Source organism: Dermochelys coriacea, chromosome 24, assembly GCF_009764565.3.
Source record: "Dermochelys coriacea isolate rDerCor1 chromosome 24, rDerCor1.pri.v4, whole genome shotgun sequence".
NCBI lineage: Eukaryota > Metazoa > Chordata > Testudines > Dermochelyidae > Dermochelys > Dermochelys coriacea.
The window spans coordinates 14,900,766-14,920,156 of NC_050091.1; the positions used below are offsets into that span (position 1 = coordinate 14,900,766).

Below are 19,391 nucleotides of genomic sequence, written 5' to 3' on the forward strand. Positions count from 1 at the left end.
AACAGTATATGCAACACCAAGGCGAGCTAAAACAGCATAGCTGAGAGCTGTAGTCTGTAAGTATATTGAAAAATCCATGCTGACCTCGTTATTAAAGCACATCTGCAGGACTTTGCTTAAGGAAAATGAGATTGGTACTTTGTCAGATACAGACATATACAACCTATCTAAACTTGTGGCATAAAAGGAATGCTAGAACACAGGGATTAGGTAATTCAAGTTGACAGGAACGTAGTGGAGCTGAGTTAAAAGCAAAAGAAGCAAACTTTAATCTGCCTGACTCGATAATTTTATAGTACAAGCGTAAGATTCGCTTCACCCACCTCTCGCGGGGAGAAGTTCCCAACTTTTATAAAACTGAACTTACAATCAATGCAACACAGAAGGCAAGCAGGATCAGACAACTCTCTCTATCGTGCTATCCGACCCTGCTACTGCAGTACCTGAGTACTTCCATCTCCACTGGATTCATCCTCACAGCCCGGGAAGAAGGGAAGCATTACCCCATTTTACAGACAGGCTACGTGACTTGCCCCCGGGAAGTCGGTGGCAGAAGCAGGAAATGTAGCCCCACTCTCCCAAGTTCTAGGCGAGAGCCCTAACCACTGGCCCATCCTTCCTCACAAGCTGGCGCGCTCTGCTGTCTGTGGCGAGCACAAAATAGCTTCCATGCAGACAGCTGTATTTAGTGAAGTTTTGAATGGCAATGTAAATCGCGCCTCCCACACCCTCACACCTTGTCTACACACAAAAAGTTGCACTGTTTTAACTATCCTGATCTAGCTAAAGCAGTACAATCTCCCTGTATTTAGATTTCAGAGTAGCAGCCGTGTTAGTCTGTATTCGCAAAAAGAAAAGGAGTACGAGTGGCACCTTAGAGACTAACAAATTTATTAGAGCATAAGCTTTCGTGAGCTACAGCTCACTTCATCGGATGCATCCGATGAAGTGAGCTGTAGCTCACGAAAGCTTATGCTCTAATAAATTTGTTAGTCTCTAAGGTGCCACCGGTACTCCTTTTCTTTTTGTATTTAGATTGTCAGCTCCCTGATGCAAGAACTCTTTTTGTCTGGTGTTTGTCCAGCGCCTAGCACAATGGGGTCCTGGCTCCTAGGCACTCTGGCAATACAAGTAATAAATAATAATAGTAGTGTGGATGCAATTATACTGGTGTACAAAGGTGCCTTGTATCACTACAACTATTCATGGAATCATAGAAATGTGGGGCTGGAAGGAACCCCGAGAGGTCAAAGTCCAGCCCCCTGCACTGTGGTAGGACCAAATAAATCTAGACCATCCCTGACAGGTGTTAGTCCAACCTGTTCTTAAAAACCTCCAACGATGGGGCTTCCACAACCTCCCTTGGAAGCCGATTCCAGGGCTTAACTCCCCTGAGAGTTAGGAATTTTTTCCAAATACCTAACCTAAATCTCCCTTAATGCAGATTGAGCCCATTACTGCTTGTCCTGCCTTCAGTGGACACTCAGAACAACTGACCCCCATCCTCTTTATAAACAGCCCTTTACATGTTTGAAGACTGTTATCAGGTCCCCACTCAGTCCTCTCTTCTCAAGACTAAACATGCCCAGTTATTTTAATCTTTCCTCAGAAGTCAGGTTTCCTAAACTGATCGTTTTTGTTGCTCTCCTGTGGACTCTTTCCAATTTTTCCACATCTGTCCTACAGCATGGCACCCAGAATTGGCACAGTACTCCAGCTGAAGCCTCATCAGTGCCAAGTAGAGTAGGAGAATTACCTTCCACATCTCACATTCAACACTTCTGTCAAAATACCCCAGAACAATAGTAGCCTTTTTTCACAACGGCATCGCATTGTTGACCTATATTCAATCTGTGATCCACTATAACCCCCAGATCCTTTTCTGCAGTATTACCACCTCCGAAGGTATTCCCCATTTTGTAGTTGTACATTTGATTTTTAATTCCTAAGTGGCGTATGTTGCACTTGTCTTTATTGAATATCATCTTGTTGATTTCAGATCAGTTCTCCAATTTGTCCAGGTCATTCATGCAGGGAAAGGGGAAATACCTAGCCCACTATAAGGCATATTTATACCAACATATCCGCATCCATGCTAGGGGCCATACTCATCTAATGATACCAGTTGCAAATAACTCCCCACACACACACACACACAAAATAGTTCAATTAGCACAAAACCTGTGCCTAGACCAGGCACATCGCTCCTTTGAAAATCCCAGCCTTGGGGGAGATGTATGTAGCCAAAAGTAACACCGTGTGCTCAAAGAGTCCTGTAAAACTTGGCTTGCTTTGCGGATCTCAGCAAGATCTAAACATCAAACCATGAGGCGAAGTTACATGCAGCCATGGTTGTATTGGCTGAACTGCATAACACTGAGCACTCAAGGAAACTGGAGACAGACCCGCCCAAACCTGGCTTGATTTGTGGGTCCAACAGCTTTAAAGTCAGCACAGGCTGACAGACACAGTTATTTTCTACTGCTCATTCACAGTAGTCAATCTTCTGTACCAATCTTCTGATGGGTGGAGAAGCAAGTGCTGCTCATAAGGGCAGCAGTCACAGAGCAAGGTTTGCACCTCTAATGGAATCATTTTTCAATGCTTATTTATCTGAATGCAAAGAGGGTGTTTTACAAACAACATCAAAATCAACATCTGCAAGGGAGTTTGATTAAAGATCAAACCACAGAAGCCACCAGCCTGGATCAGACCCAGAGGACCTGTCAAGTTCGGTATCTTGTCAGACCTTAGGGGGCCCATCTAACCTGGTATCCTGTCTCCAGAAAGTGATCCGCACCAGATGCTTCAGAGGAAATGGCATGAAACACCCCACTGCTGGCAGAAATGGGATAACCTGACTCTGGAAGCTCCCTCCTCAGTTAGAGGTCTGAGTTGGAGGATTATATCACTCTCCCAGAACTCTTTGATTGTTTTGGGGGGGGGTCACAGTATTGATTATAACAGCTCTGGCTTTTCTTGTTAGTCACAACAATGACTAATCCCTTTCTATCTAGATAGCTAGCTCTTTCCATCCATAGACCTCAACGCACTTCACAAACCAGTATCATTATCCCCTTTTCACAGAGAAGTTGGCACTGCCCAACTTCCCTCAAGTGCCCCCATCACTCACATGTCACACCAGGTGGGGGGGGGGTGCAATCCAGCTCCTACCACCACATGATCCATTCTGGGGATCCCCAGCCATTCCCAGATGTTCACAACCAGAGCAGCACCTTGCTATGGCACTCCAGGCACCTGCCAACACCAGGTCTGAGCGCCCAACACTGCAGTGCAGCGCAGAACTCAGCCACTCGCTCACTTAGAGGCACTTATATGCTTATATTCCCTCTCATCACCGCTTTATCTGTGCACCTCACAATCTTTAATGTATTTATCTCACAACATACACGTGGTAGGACAGCACTATCACCCCCTTTGTACATGGGGGGAAACTGAAGGACAGAGAGGCTAAGGCTATGTCTACACAGCAAAGTCAAACCCACAGCCAGCCCTGCGCCAGCTCATTCAGGCTCACGGGGCTTGGGCTGCGCAGCTGTTTCACTGGTTTGTAGATTTCTGAGCTTGGGCTGGAGCAGGAGGGTCCCAGAGCCATGGAGAAAAATGATACACAGGGAGAAGAGAGAAGGCCAAGCAACACTCCCAGGCTGCTGATGCTTGTAACAGAGTATATCAGAGACTTTAAGGGACTATCACGATTATCTAGTCTGACCTCCTGCACATTGCAGGCCGCAGAACCTCGCCCACCCACTCCTGTAACAGACTCATAACCTCTGGATGAGTTACTGAAGTCCTCAAATCGCAATTTAAAGACTCAATTATCTGTCCTGCCTTAGTCACAGACCAGGCCCCCACCGCGCCACGTGCTGCATACACCATACAGGGTTACAGTCTGAGTATTTATGCCAGCCTCTAGATAGTAGTTATCCGATACATTAGCTCCTATCACCACCAAAACCATAGTCTCTGGCTGCAGGATGGGAGCAGCCTGCCTCCTGCTGCTGCTCAGACCTTTGCCAAGATAAGCAGAATGAAACTGACCCAAATCTTATCAGTTTCACAGCTGACCAACCATCTGGGTGATTCTGGCTCCTTTGGTTCTGTGGCAGCCTGGCAGAGCTATAAGCAGCGGCAGAGGCACCCGAGCATGGCTGCCTGCCTGCAGATGCAGGAAGACAGCATTGTATTGTCAGCTTCCCCACTGCAAGGTTTAACTTCCCAATCATAAGGGCTAGAAACTATTTTCCTGAAAGCTTAGAATCTGCAGGAATCAGTGACGTTTTCCTGGATTAGAAAGTACCTGAAACTGTGGGATAATTATAATTGGACAAATCCCATCCCCACAGGATATAAAAAGTCCCTCTCACACGGGGGGTTTCATGAGTTTGAATACCCCCTGTGCAGCAACGAGGGGGAAATGACGCATGGTCAGGGGTCCACTGGAAAGATCCTCTGACGAGCTGTGACCCAGGACAGGAGGGGAAAAGGACAGTTTTACTGTTTGTCTCTTGCAAGGCACTTCAACCCACCCTGGCAAGGCACTGCGCCTGGATTTCCTGGCAAAGGGCCATGTCTGCACTTTGCTTCTAGGCTAGAGGCTGCGAAGTAAAACCTAGCCATTGGCAGGGAAGGATGGGCACTTGAGAGCATGATCAAGCCCCGCTGCCCAAAGAGCAGATCCCCGCTCTGGGCCCCTGCAGCCCAAGCTTGAGGGCCACCTGCCACTCGCTGGGACTGGGTGGCTGCAACCCGGATGCCCTGACAGCAGATCTGGGGAACGCCTGCCTCTGAGTTGCCTCCGTGCAACAGACCTCTGCCATGGCAACAGGCTCCCCATTGGCCAGCCAGAATCCCCGGGAGCCAATGGGGAAGCAGCCCATGTTGCTAGGCTCTCTGGGATGCAGCGGGGACGATTATGCCCAAACAAAGCGTGAAACAGGAGCAGGACAGAGAGGCTCCAAAAATACCCGCTTGGGAAGAGCCAGATCTCCTTCCAGGAACACAGGGCTATAAATAACCCGTTCCCCACTCAGCCGGCTGCCCCAGAGACAGCGGGGCCCGGGCCGTTGGCACTGCGCCACGGAGGGATCAAGGCAGTGCCCGCTCCTCCGGGAGTGCAGCGCCACCCAGGCACAAGCAGGGAAGAGCAGTGGGGGCGAGGCACAGGATGACAGCATCACCTCTCCCTCCCACATGCCACCATGAAGCACTTCACACAGGGCAGCCCTGGAGCCTGGGGTTGGTACTGCCCAACTTCCCTCAAGTGCCCCCATCACTCACATGTCACACCGGAGAGGGGGCTGGGGTGCAATCCAGCTCCCACCACCACATGATCCGTTCTGGGGATCCCCAGCCATTCCCAGATGTTCACAACCAGGGCAGCGCCTTGCTATGGCACCCCAGGCGCCTGCCACCTCCAGGTCTGAGCGCCCAGCGCTGCAGGGCACTCAGGAGCGCAGAACTCAGCCACTCGCTCACTTAACAGGATATAGTAATTGTGCTGTCCCGGCTCCGTGGGCAGTTCTAGGCCCTAGTCTCTTCCCAGGAAAAAAGATCATGAAGCAAGAGTCTCTGGCATGGTCAGCCCCCTCTCCCACCACCATGGCCACAAAGTCTCAGTACCAGGGCATATCTAACTCACACAGCAGGAGGCCTACAAGTTCCCAATCAAGGCTGCACTTTAGAGAAAGCCCCAAGCTGCTGGAAGATTCAGAAATGCCCACTGGTGAGTGGGTATTACAGCTCCGTCTCTGCACTGAATCCGCAGAGGAGCCAAGTCTGCAACAGCCTAAGGAGCCCTGGCTCTAGCTGCTCATGCTTCTACTTCTGGAGGTCCCCAGTTCAATCCCCCAGGGTGGCAGGGCACCTTAACTCTGCCCCCATCTGAAACTGAGCACCACCAGAAACTTTTACCCTCCTCATAAATCAAAAGTAACTGGGTGAGGGAACAGCTCGGGGGTCACCGTGGCTGACTCCTCCAAAGCATCTGCTCAGAGGGCTGGGGCCATCAGAAGAGAACATACTATTCCTATTAATTTTGCGGAAGGTGCTTAGATACCATGATGATGGGCTGCAGTATAAAACTAGAATGACAGGTGTGTCCAGGTGCAAAGATTTATGAGAGAAGGTTAGAGACACACACCAGAGCAGTATAAAGAGTGGGTACGCCCCCCTTCACCTTTCACACAACCAATCTGGTTAAAAGGCAACTGCTTTAAAACCATGTAGTGACTCTCTAAGTAGTTTGTGAGCAGTGCTCACTGTGTTGCATGCCAGAAGCCAGCCAGAGCAGCAGTACGTATGTTAGGTAGGCTTTGCAAGCACGTGTGTGTGTTTAATAACCAGGGTTATTTGGGACCCAGCCGGGCCTGTGTGGATTCTTCATGTTATTGCTGGAGTGGCAAAAGATACAGCAACCCAATTAAAGGAAAAGTTGTTTTTGTACACACAATGCTGTTCACCTGCAGAACTCACCGCCATAAGAGAGGGGCCAGGACTGAGAAAGGGATTAGGAATAGGGATGAATAATTAAAACATCAGAATTATATTACATAGGATTTTTTTAAAAATAAGGGATATAAAAGCTGCTGTTTTGGGACATAAATCTCCCTTCCTGGTGGTTAGGAGGCAGGATCCTTTCATGGTTCAGCACTGCACTTATTATTGTGGTAGCCCTAGAAGGCCAAGTCACAGTCCAGGCCCCACTGTGCTAGGCACTGTGTATTATTAATTATTAGGTGTATTATGGTAGTGCCTATGCCCACAAACCCCCAGCATGGACAAGGCTCCCACTGTGCTAGGTGCTGTACATTATTATTAGGTATATTAGGGTAGTGCCTAGGAACCCCCAGCACAGACAAGGCTCCCACTGCGCTAGATGCTGTACATTAGTATTTATTAGGTGTATTACGGCAGTGCTTGGGAGCCCCCAGTCATGGGCCAGGACCTCACTGTGCTGGGTGAAGCACATTATTTATTAGATGGTACTGTAATACACCTAGGAGCCCTACTAATAGACCAGGACACCACTGGGCCAGGAGCTGTATGTTATTGTTTTGTTAGGTGTATTATGGTAGGATCTTAGTGCCCCAGTCATGAACCAGATCTTCCTTGTGCTGGGTGCTGTACAGACACAGATTCAGCAGAGAGTTCCTGCCCCAAACAGCTTCCCATCAGTTCCTGGGTACCCATCCATCACACAGGCTCATTTCATTTGGAAGCATTACCCACTCTGTGATGGACAGACATGGTTCTCCCAGGGCAGCCCATGTGGGCAGAGTTAAAATGCTTTGGGTGACCCCAGCATGCATCTGCCATCTGGGATAGGTTCAGACACCCACCATCACCTCCTCCTGGCCCAGCTAACGGCACTGGCACTCTCAGGGACATGCTCCACTCCAGCCAGAGCAGGATGGGGCCATGGCTCAGGGCTCTACCAAACACCACAGTATGGGCTGTCCATGTGGCTAACCTACAGCACTTTGAAGGGGTCTCTCTCTATCTTATGTACTTACATGGCTCGCACCACAACAGAATCTGAGTGCCTCACACTCTTTAATGCCCCAGGAGGCCATTATCCACCTGATACAGATGGGGAAACTGAGGCACAACACAGCTAAATGACTTGCCCAAAGCCATACAGGGAGACTGTGGTGGACCAGGGAACTGAACCTGGGTCTCCCAAGTCCTCGGCTAGTGCTCTAAGAACTGGGATGGCTGTCCTTTCAGGGCTGTAGACTCTAGGAACTCCCTAGTCATTAAGCCAGGAGAGCCCCTGACTGCCACTTCCCCCACTGAGACAGAAAGATCCCCTTCCAATTAAGCCTTAACACGAACAGACAGACAGCCACTGTTGTTCCAGGAGTCCCTTCCTTCTACTACCGGGGAAACACGGAAAGGGAGACAGACAGGAGATAGAAGCCAGCCCATTGGGGGAACTGGTAGGAGAGATGGGGACAGAGCCTCTGGGTGGGAGAGGGAGGAGAGGAAATGGCAGAGGACAGGCACACGGAGTGGGGCGGGGGGAGAGAGAAACTCACAAGAGGCTGGCCCATGAGGAGGGAAGGGAAATTAACACTCAAGCTTACATTAAGGCCATAAGTTCTGGAGTAGCTAAGACCTGACCAGTCCACCAGAACAATGGCAAACCCAGCAGACCCTGGGGAAGGGAGACACCCTGAGACCAGAGACCAGCCGCGAGACGTAGGCCCTCCAGCAGTACCAGAACTCCAAACCCACATGGCTGCCCTCCCACAGGCAGCACCCCAGAGTCAAGGAGCCCAGGCAGATCAGAATGAACCAAACAGTCTTTTGCTCTCCCCATTCCCCTGGGAGCAACGCTTTCCAAACTCTGCTAGGAAACAAACCAGAATGACTGCACTCATATGTGCATGTAAAGATGCCCTGCAAAAAGCACTAATGGCCGCTGCCTCTTCCAGCATCTGTGCAGCTGGAATGGGGCCCACCACCCCCACAACCATTTTTCTGTTTGACTCAAGGAAATGGGTCTTCACCACTCATTTCTACTGGGAGACTCTATGGACAACTGGAGAACTGGTTGGTGTGCGACTGCACAGACACTCAAGCCTGATCTACATTAGAGTTAGGTTGACAGAAGGCAGCTTATGTCGAACTAACTCTGTTAAGTGTCTACACTAAAATGTAGCTCACACCAACGTAACTCACACACTACACCGACTCATCTCCACCTCCTCAAGAGGAGTAGCGATTAGGTCAATTTAGTTAGGTAGATGTGGCATTACTTACATCTAATGTTGCTGCCTTTCAGAAACCATCCAGCAATGCCCCACACTGGCAGTTAAATCGATGTAAGTGCATCTGGTGAGGACACACACCGCCAATACAAGACGCATAGTGTCGACATGTAAAACCAATTCAATTACTGCAGTGGCTGTACATGGACATGACTTAGGTCAACTTAATTTTGTAGCGTAGACTTGCCATCAGTAAGGGACACCAAGGACAGGCCTACACTTAAAATGCTGCAGCTGCGGCCCTCCGTACAGATACCCCCCATCACACCGGCCCTGTCCAAACCGGATCCCCTCCATCCCAGACCTGCACCGGCCCTGCCCAGACCCCCTCATCCTAGATCCATACCACACAGTCCCTGTTCAAACTCGGATTCACCCCATCCCAGATCTGCAGCACTCCAATGCAAATATCCCCACAAAGGACCAGGCGCAACCCACCCCTGCACAGATACAGATACCCCTGTAGAGTACAGGCCTCTCCCCAGACACACACACCCCAATTGCAAAAACTCCACCCAGACCAAGATCACCCATCACCTCTCAAAGCTTGGGGAGAGAGTGAAAGTGGGACAGGTAGTGCTAGGGAGTGATACCTGGGATGGTGTAGGGCCATGGCAGGAAAGTGTTGTTAGGATTAGATAGGGAAGTGAGGTGAAAGGGATTCCAGGTTCCCAGAAGTGGGAAGGGGGCCAGGTTCCTTGGAGTGGAACAGGAATGGGCTGCATAGTTTGGTTTTTTTGGGGGGGGGGCATGGATTGGGACAAGGCCCTAAGCAGCATGTAGGAGCAGATTTCTAGGAGGTGCCACAGAAGATCAAGAGTGCCACCCAAGCAGAAGGGGAGGGAAACATAGTGACAGTACCCAAGGGGGGAAAAATGGACGGTCCACTGATAGCATCAGGATAGATTTTTCAAGTGGTACCACTGCAGAAGAAGGAGGGGGTAGTTTCCTGGCAATACCAGAAGAGAAAGGAGTTTCCACGTGCTTTTGTGGGGTGACAAATGTAACAGGGTTCCCAGGGTCCCGACATCAGGGATACCCATATGGGATCAAGGTTCTCATGGGGCATGTGCAGGGAGATATGGGGGGGCTGGGGGGAATGCAATAGGTAGAGATCCCAGGTGGGTCCTGGGTGCAGGCAAGACAGTTCCAGGCAGGTACCTGGGGAATGGGGTTCCCATAGGGGATTTTTCAGTTGACATTCAGTGAGAACAATGCTTTGTGAGAGGAGGTGGGGCTGGAGTTCCCGGGTGAAGTACAGGGTGTTCCTAAAGGTCATGGGGGGTTGCCAAGGGGCCGATTCAGGAGCAGCTTCAGCAGGCAGAGGACTATGGAGAAGGGGAAGTTACTTTCTGGGCAGTGAGTTCCAGGGCAGGTCATGCTTTGAGCAGGGGGTTGGACTAGATGACCTCCCGAGGTCCCTTCCAACCCTGATATTCTATTATTCTAGTGGGGCAACAGAGCGTCACTTTCTGGTTGATGGGATCCAGGGCTGGTTACAAATACAGTGGGCCAGGGGCTCTGAGTCAAGATGCAAAGGCTCACTTTCTTTATGGTGGGTTCCAGGGCAGGTAGAGCAGGTCAGGGATGGATCAGTTTCTGAGAAAGGTTAGATCTTGGGGAGTCAGCTCCCAGGAGGGAAGATCCAGACCAGGTAGAGAAAGGTAGTTGCAGGGCAGGGAAGGCTTTCAAGCGCAACATCCAAGGGTACATGCGGCGGGGCAGGAGGAAGGAGTCAGTTCCCAGAAGGAGGGGATCTATACTAGGTAGAGCAGACTGGTTTCAGACAGATGAGGCTCCAGGCAGGGAGCAGGGACCCTGGCTGGTCAAACCTGTGGCAGCGTCCCTGGCAGGAGAGGGGACCAGGACAGGTGGGGAATTAGGGGTGGAGGTGGGCCCACCCATGGCAGTGGCCCTAGCAGATAGCTAGGCCAAGGGAAAGAATCGATTCTGGGCCAGGCAGGAGTACAGGGAGGAAGAGGGTCAGGTCCCAAGCAAAAGAGGGAGGGGATATTGGTATGCTGTTCTGGGCAGCAGGTCTCCGGCCAAGGGCTGGTGCCAGGCCTATCTCCCCTGTGGCAGCAGCCCTGGCAGGAAAAGGGGATTCGGGGTGGGGACATGCAAAGAAAAAGTCACCCGGGGGGAGTGGGGTCCAAGTGAATATAGGAGGGGGGGCAGTTTCCCGTTGGGGAGCCTGGGGACAGCTACCCTAGTGAGAAGAGGGATAGACGGGGAGCGGGATAGGGGAGGGGAGGATCCCAGGCGAAGAAAGGAGGACGTTGGAGATGCCAGGCTGGGAGAGAGGGAGGAAGCTGGTCCCGGCCGGCGAGGGGCCAGGTCGGATCTCGGGGGCGGGGGAACCGGGGCCGGGTCAGATCCCAGGAGGACGTGGGAGGGGCCGAGACGAGTCCCGGAGGCGGGGGGGAGGCCAGTCCCGGGCGAGGTCGGGTCCTGGAGTCGGTTCCGATCCCGGGGGCGGGGAGAGGGGATGGGTCGGGTCCCGGGCGGGGAGGGGCCGGTCTGAGCTGGGCGGGGCAGACGACAGGGAACTGGGCCGGTCCCAGGATCGGGACCAGTCCCGGGCGGGGGGTCGCGGCCGGTCTCACCTGCGGCAGCGGCCCTGGCGGGGGGTCTCGGGCGGGCCGGCCCGGCGCGGGCGGAGGCGGGTCCCGGTCCCGTCCCGCTGCGGGCGGCGCCCCCCGGCGGTGGGTCCCGGTCCGGTCGAGCGGCTCCTGCGCGCGCCCCGGGATTTCCCAGTAATGCAACAAAAAATGGCGACCACAACAAACCGCCGCCGCCGCCAGGGCACCGCGCATGCGCTGCGCCGGCCGCCCACGTGATCCGGGCCAACCAGCGGGGCGTGCGCACGCGCGCGGCCGGTAGCCCACGTGACGCGACTGACCAGAACGAATCTACGCACGCGTGTTACGGAAGGAGCGCGTGACCAAAATCAACGGGGCGAAATGTGCAAGCGGAATGGGCCTGACAAGTGACTGAGGTGCCGCTTGAAGGTGTCATAAATTATCGCCGACGGTGTCGCCGCATTGGCGCTGAAGTACCACGTGACCGCTGCTGGCGGTGCGCAGGCGCTTTCCCCCTTCCCTCCCCCCCCCCGCACAGGGCACGCGCCACCACGTGACCTTTCTCTCTTCCGAACGCAAGCCACAGGCGCCGGTGGGGAAGCCACGAACTGCGCGTGCGCATCCCCATCCAATCAGGGGATTCGCTGGGCAGCCCCACCCCTTCGCTGAAGGGCTGCTCGCCGTTCGCAGAGGGCTGGGCCAGGGCGTTTCCTCCTCACGAGGCTCCCGCCCATTCGGACCAGACTAGGCCCCGCCCCTCGGTGACCTTCTCCCCCCGTCACCCCGCCCGCTACCTGCCCCCCCACCTTTGGGGATCGCCCAGGGCCAGACCCCTCCCCCCGGGTTGCCAACTGTCTAGTCTCAAACAATGCACCCGCTGAAGCGAGCTGTAGCGCACGAAAGCTTCTGCTCAGATCACTGCGTTAGTCTCGCAGGGGCCACAAGTCCCCCCGTTCCTCCTGCGGACACAGACTGAGCCGGCGGCTCCTCTGCAGCCCGTCCAGTCTCCCAGACCTGCCACGCCCCCTCTGAGGCCACGCCCCTCACTCGCTCGCCCCCACTCTACTTTCAGCGGGGGGCTCAGGACAGGGGCCAGGGGTTCGAAGTGGGGGAGGGGGCTCTAGGCTGAGCCTGGGGAAGGGGGGGTGGGCTCTGGAAGGGAGTTTGGCTGCAGGAGGGGACTGGGGTAGGGGCTTAGGGTGCAGGAGGGGGCTCAGAGGGCAGGCTCCGGCCAGGTGGCTGCCGCAAGCAACATCATATCCAGCACCAGCTCCTAGGTGCAGGCCGCTCTGCCCCTGCCTGCCCACACCGCCCCCACAGGTCCCACCGGCCACAGTTCCCCATTCTCGACCCATGGGAGCTGATGAGTTGGCACTCGGGGTAGGGTGCCGAGACCCCCTGGCCACCCATGCACCCACAGCGGGTTTTCAAACTTTTTCTCTGGCAACCTCCTTGAAGAAATTTTTTGATGCCTGCAACCCAACGGCATTGGGGATGAAGGGTTTGGAAGCAAGCTCTTGGATGGGGCAGGGGGTCACCACTCTGAGCGGGGGGTGCAGGCTTTGGGTGGGGCTGAGGGGTTTGGAGTGCAGGAAGGGGCTCTAGGCTGGGGCCACAGCCTTACCTCAGGCGGCTCCCAGTCAGCTTCCTGCTTGTCCTGGCACCACCCATCGCACTGCACCCCAGAAGCAGGCAAACCTGCTGCTACCTAGGCAGAGGCACACGAGCGGCTCCACGTAGCTCTCGCCCGCAGGCATTACTTCCCCCCAGCTCCCATTGGCTGGTCCTTGGGGCAGGGGTAGCAGACAGAGCCCCATGGCCCCCCTGCCTAGAAGCCGGACCCGCTGCTGGCCGCTGCATGATGTCAGAACAGGTAAGGACTAGCCTGCCTTAGCCAGGCAGCAGCACAGCTGAGATCCCCTCATGATTCTCAGGAGTTGTGGCCTAGACCCACAGTTTGAAAGCCACTGGCCTAGGGCTTGCAGGGACATGCCACCGCTTCCGGTGCCAGAGACCCTGCTTTAGCCCAGCTGGGCAGCCAGACTCTTAGCAGCCTAAAATCTCCCAGATTGGCTTCAGTAGCCTCCCAGAGATCAAGCCCAATTCTTGGAGACTCCACATGAAACCAGGAGGGTTGGCAACCCTACCCTCTCCAGCTACTCTGACAAACTCCTTCCCCCACTTTGGAAAAAATCAAGGAACAGGCCCCCATCTTCCTCCAGAGACACTCCCCCCAGGGCCAGGGGGAGTCCCCTCCCCACCAGGCCAAACCCCAACCCGTCTCCAACAGGCAGGGAGCTTCCCCAGGCCAAACAGTCACCCTCAGGGTTTGGGGGGAGTAGGGCAAATGGCCCAAGTGGAAGCCACTGAAGACAGGGTCACTATTCATGAGTGTGAACTGCCTGCCCAGCACACACAAACCTGCCGCCACCATTTTCCCATATTTTAATAAAAATACATCTGGAAAAAAAAAAAAACACAAAGCAGAATAGAAATGAGTCCCAGGGGAGAGGGAGGGTGGGCAGCGAGACAACCCCACACCCAGGCCCCATGCCAGCAGATGAAGGGATCCAGCCTGGGGGCCCAGAGACAAGGAGCTTCAAGGAGACGCTACTTCTTCTGTTTGGGGGCAGGTCTGGAAGAGAAAGACAAGGGTTAGATCCACCATCTGAGCAGAGCTGCCTCCCAGCCCCAGAAGGCAAGCCTTTACCCACCACACCTGCATGCACGTTCCCATTAGGGGGTACATGGATACCCCCAATCCTTCTGCTGGGCAAACCCAGCCATTCTCTCCTCCCCAACCTCACCTCTCACACTGGCACAGCTGTACCTGTAAATCCCCACCACCACAGCATGGTCTCGCTCGTAGGGCTCCAGTGTCAGCTGCTCCTGGGGTTTCATGTTCTCCTGCTGCATCTTCTTCACCTCGGAGGCAAAGACGGCCTCGGGCGCAGCTGTGGAGTCGATGCAGTTGGCCTAGAAGGAAGCAGTGAGCAGCTAAGCACCTTTCCCCTCCTCTGTGAGCGATCCTATCAGTGGGTATCCCCTCCCAATGCCAAAAGTTGCCTTCCTGCCAGCCCTGAACCTGCCCCACAGCTGAGCCCCCTCCTCCAGGGATACAGAGGAGCCTACAGTCAAAGACTTGGAGGGACCAGCTCTGGCCCAGGAGATCCAGCAGACCTCCACAAGAGACAATGCCTGCACATGGTGCCTGCAGCCCAGGGGATCCAGCAGGGGCCAGAGGAGACACCCCACAGGACCCCCCAAAGAGATCCCAATGCACAGGACTGCAGCACAGTTACCCTGTGCTTGTGCAGCCCCTTGCGCACCAAACCCCCCTGATCCTTGGGGACTACTGGAATAACCAGCAACAAGTGACCAGGAAGCTTCCCACTGAGCCCAAATATTAGACAGCCCACGGGTCCCACCCCAGGGCACTGGGAGGGGCAGCAGCCAGGCCCCACTGCCGTTACCTTGATGGAGATGACGAAGTGCCCTCCGTTCTTCAGGAAGTTGTGAGCGTTTAGGGCCACAATGCGCGACTGGTCAGGCTGGGCCACGTCAGCAAAGATCACGTCCACCATCCCTGCAGGGAGAAGAGGGTGGTTTAGATGCTGCCCCCTGGCTGGGGGAATAGCAGAGGCAGACACCAGGCCCATCCCCTCAACGCCCCGCAATCCAGCCCGAGCGCAGCGCTCCTCCAGCCTGCTGCTCAGAAGATACCCAAGACAGCGGCTGGGGAGAGGGAACCCCACTGTCTCCCAGTGCAAGTGGGGAGCATCAGCCCAGCCTCTGTGCATGGCAGAGAACCTCTCTTGGTAGCTCCCCCCACAGCTGGGGAAACCGTTCTTTGTGGGTTACAGGACCCTGGGCATGATGGGACGGACTCACTCTGTAGCCCCCCCTTGCTGAGAAAGCCATTTCTATAAGCGGGGTGGGGAGTTACTGGATCCTGTGTGTGACGGGGGATCCTAATTCTGTAGCCTGCCCCCCTGCCGGGGAAACCCAGGTCCTAGCAGCCCTCACCGATCAGCATGCGGTACTTGTGCGGGTGCCGTGCATCCTCAATGACGGGGATGATGTTGGTGCGTTTCTTCGCCACGTTGATGAGGTCACGGCCCGAGCGATGGGAGAACTCCACAGCGTAGACCAGACCTTCCTGGGTGCAGCAAAGAGCCAAGGTCAGCCATCTCCCCCAAGAGAAGAGCAGCCTCTCTTCCCATTCTCCCTGCCACCCCACGCCACCACTTCAAGGTAACCAGGCACTGTCCTCTTTCAGCACAGCTGAGTCAGACCCTCTAGATGTCCTCCTCCCCGCCCCATTACAGACCCGGGCCCAGCAGTGGCTCTGGAGGGAAAGGCTCCTTACCGGCCCCACAATGTCAGAGACGTGCGAGACCGTGGTCCCAGAGGCAGCTCCCAGGTACAGGACCTTGGCTCCCGGCTTGATGTGGATTTGATCGATGCCACCCAGGATGGCCGCCGCCAGCTTGGAGCGGAAGGGGTTCCAGGCACGGTACTCCACCTTCAGCTCACCGTCCTGCAGAAAGAGCAGTGGGGTCAGAGAGGAGCTGGGGGGCTTCCAGCTGGCTGTAAGCATGCTCAATAGCAGCATCCTCCAACGCCCTCCCTCCTGTGACAGTACCAGCTCCAGTCACACTGGAGCTGCCCAGGCAGGCTGGCACCATCCCACCTCCAAGTCCTGGCACAGCCAGCGCTCCCCTGAACCTCCCCCAACCACTGCCCAGCAAGGCCACCTACCTCCACTGAGATCCTCTTCTCCCCGTACACAGACTCACCAGGCACCAGATTCTTTGTCACGAGCGCATCTTCCTTCCCCCTGCAGATGAAGACGCCTGGGGTGGGGGGAAACAGATGGGAAGCCATCAGAGCAGGGGGGGCCCTCTCCCTGAGCTGTGGGAACATGTCCAGCTACGGGAAGTAGTTGAACACTCCTGAGAATCATGAGGGGATCTCAGCTGGGCAGCCAAGCCATGGATCAGCTGTACAACCTCCCAATAGCAGTATCGGAAACCCTGGACAGTGCTCAGCCCCAGCTGTGCCCCAATCAAACATGAACCAGCATCGGGTCGAGAACCCCAGCGCCACCCCGCTCCTGTTTGGACAGACCACCTTGGCCACATGGCCCCCACTGCTCCGGGGAGGCAAAACTGCTGCATCCCATGCTGCTCTAGCACCCACTGCGTGGCTGGTTACCTTCATGCCTATGGGGTTCCACCGTCACCTTCTTGCCTCCTTTAAACCCTCCTCGGCCGCCCCGACCTCCACCTCCACGGCCGCCCCGGCCTGGCCCGCCTCTTCCTCGGAAACCACCGCCTCCTCCTCTTCCTCCTCGGAAGCCTCCATCGCTTCCGCCAGGAGATTTAAACCCACCACCTACAAGGGAGAGAGGAGATGGAGTAACAGGAATGTCCCCCTGCACCAGCGCCCCCTCCCTGCGTGGAAGGGGAGGGGCACATCATCTGCAGTCTTTGGGACAGGATGTGAAGGGGACCAATGTCCCCCTGAGATTGCAAGGGGGGAAATGACTCAGGCAGGGGTTTGGCCAGGGCACCCCGATGGACCTGGGGTAGGATGCACTCTGTCCAGGCAGTCAGTGTCCACCTTGAGCCAATGATTCCCAGCCAGGCACTCCTCCCTGACCACAAAGTTCCCCCCCACTTAGTGATGCCACTAGGGCACACGGGGCACTTACCTCGGCCTCCCCGGAACCCCCCTCGGCCTCCTCCGCGCCCCCCGCGGGGGCTGAAACCTGTAACCAGGAGAGAGCGTTACAGGCAGCACCCCAACATGGCCCCCCCGCCAGCACCCCTCACACCCACACCTCCAAAACCGGGGGGGGGCAGAGATCGGCCTGCAGCCAAACACCCTCCCCCACCATCACCGCCTTTCGCAGGGGTACGCCCCCCCTCCCAGGGACATGGGGCTCCCACCCCAACACCCCACTGACCCCATCCCACCCACCTGACATTCCACAGCCGCCCTGCCCCCCGGCATCTCTCCAGCGCCCCCCCGGCCGCTCCCCCTCCCCTCGGAGACACGATCCCCGCGGTACCCCCCAAACATCCCCCATTTCCCAGGGACAGTGACCCCACAAATCCCCCCCCCCCGGTCACGCATCCCCCCACGCCACGTGATCGGCCCCCTCTACGGGGACACGGAGACCCCACGGCCGCCCACGTGGACCGCCCGCGCTCACCCGGCCTCATGCTGCTCCACCGGCGCCGCGAGCCGCCGCACTGCCAGTACAGCTACCCGCGCACGCGCAGCCCCGCTCCGGAAGAGCCACCTCTACGCATGCGCACAACAGCTCCACCCCCCCGCAGGAGGCACCACGGGAAATGTAGTCTCCGCCGCCGGCGCATGCGCGCAGCCACCCTGAGCCGCCGCAGGGAGCGTGTGCAAACATCCGTGTAGCAATCGCACCGTGTCCTGCCCCAGGGCAGGGGCTCGGTGTGGGGCACCACCCCTCCTCCCCCTTAAGGCTGATGAGCTCAGGTGGCTGCAAGGGTAATGAGGGCTGGGTGCAGCCCTTGAGCTGCTGAGGTGGGGGGGAGTCCAATCATCGAGCAAGTTGGGGCACCCTGCGGGATAAAAGTGGAGTTAATGAGTCTGTTAACGGGTGGAACTTCTTGCCGCTGTGATTGCAGCACGTGTAGCTGAGCTCAAAAAAGACCTGGGTAAGTTCTTTGGCTATTAGCCGAGATGGCCAAGGATGCAACCCTGTGCTCTGGGCAACCCTAAACCTCTGACTGCTAGAAATGAGGAGGGACGGCTCACTCCAAAATTGTCCTGTGCTGTATTCTGCCCCTGAAGCTGTGGTATGGGCCTCTGACGGAGACAGGATATCGGGTTAGATGGACCCTTCGTTGAACCCAATGTGGCAGCTCTTATGTTCTAATTAATCTATAAACCCCAGGATTTTGCCCCACAGGAAAGTCAAATTGTCATGAAAAAAATTAAAAAATTGAAATTTCCTGTGAAACAAATTTTTAAATTTTATGCTGGAAACAGTTCCCCCCAAAAATTCAATATTTCCCATTAAAAAATCTAATATGTCCCATGGAATTTAATTTAATTTCTGCAAAACAAATATTCCAAAAATTTTAATGCAATACATTTCCCACAAAAGTAAAAAAACAAAATTTCCTATTAAACATTCCAAAATTTCTCATGGAAAATTACTTTAAAAAAATCAAAACAACCCTGACAAATTGGAGAATTCGTCTGAAATCTACAAGATGAAATTCCAGAAAGACAAGTGCAAAGTACTGAACTTTGGAAGGAAAAATCAGATGTACAATAACAAAACAGGGAATGACCGGCCAGGCGGTCATACTGCTGAAAAGGATCTGGGGGCGATAGTGAATCACAAATTGAATGCGATGCAGTTGCAAAAAGGGCTAGTATTGTTCTAGGGTGTATTAACAGGATGGTTGTATGTAAGACACAGGAGGTAACTGTCCCGCTCTGCTTGGCACTGTTGAGATCCCAGCTGGGGTATTGGGTCCAGTTTTGGGTGCTGCACTGTATGACCGATATGGACAAATTTGCCAGAGTCCAAAGGAGAACAACAAAAATGATCAAAAAGAAAAGGAGTACTTGTGGCACCTTAGAGACTAACAAATTTATTAGAGCATAAGCTTTCGTGAGCTACAGCTCACTTCATCGGATGATCCGATGAAGTGAGCTGTAGCTCACGAAAGCTTATGCTCTAATAAATTTGTTAGTCTCTAAGGTGCCACAAGTACTCCTTTTCTTTTTGCGAATACAGACTAACACGGCTGCTACTCTGAAAAATGATCAAAGGTTTAGAAAACCTGACCTGTGTGGAAAGGTGAAAACCTTGGGCATGTTTAGCAATCCTGTCCTCCAAACGCTTGCAACCCTTCCCAGCTTGGTGTCTGCAGATTTTATAAGCATCGTCTCCACTCCATTGTCCGAGAGTACCAGACGCACGTCCAGTGCAATCCATTTGGCATGTGAGTGTTAG

General features: G+C 54.6%; 2 protein-coding genes across 2 annotated transcripts in view; both read right to left on the reverse strand.

Annotated features, from left to right (window-relative positions):
* Positions 1–11,700, reverse strand: part of LOC119847718 (dual specificity tyrosine-phosphorylation-regulated kinase 1B-like) — a 29,353-nt gene extending 17,653 nt beyond the window's left edge. Inside the window, 2 exon segments of the mRNA XM_038382717.2 lie at positions 11,402–11,437; positions 11,440–11,700. Of these exon segments, the coding sequence (XP_038238645.2) occupies positions 11,402–11,437; positions 11,440–11,611 (208 nt within the window). The 5' untranslated portion in view covers positions 11,612–11,700.
* A 2,106-nt stretch (positions 11,701–13,806) lies between these two features.
* Positions 13,807–17,715, reverse strand: FBL (fibrillarin). The gene is made up of 9 exons (XM_038382813.2): positions 17,598–17,715; positions 17,094–17,150; positions 16,595–16,774; positions 16,139–16,233; positions 15,747–15,917; positions 15,404–15,536; positions 14,851–14,963; positions 14,208–14,353; positions 13,807–14,012 (listed from the first exon to the last, which is right to left on the reverse strand). The coding sequence occupies exons 1-9, from the start codon at positions 17,605–17,607 to the stop codon at positions 13,988–13,990; spliced, it is 930 nt and encodes a 309-aa protein (XP_038238741.1). The 5' UTR covers positions 17,608–17,715; the 3' UTR covers positions 13,807–13,987.
* Between the last annotated feature and the right edge of the window lie 1,676 nt (positions 17,716–19,391).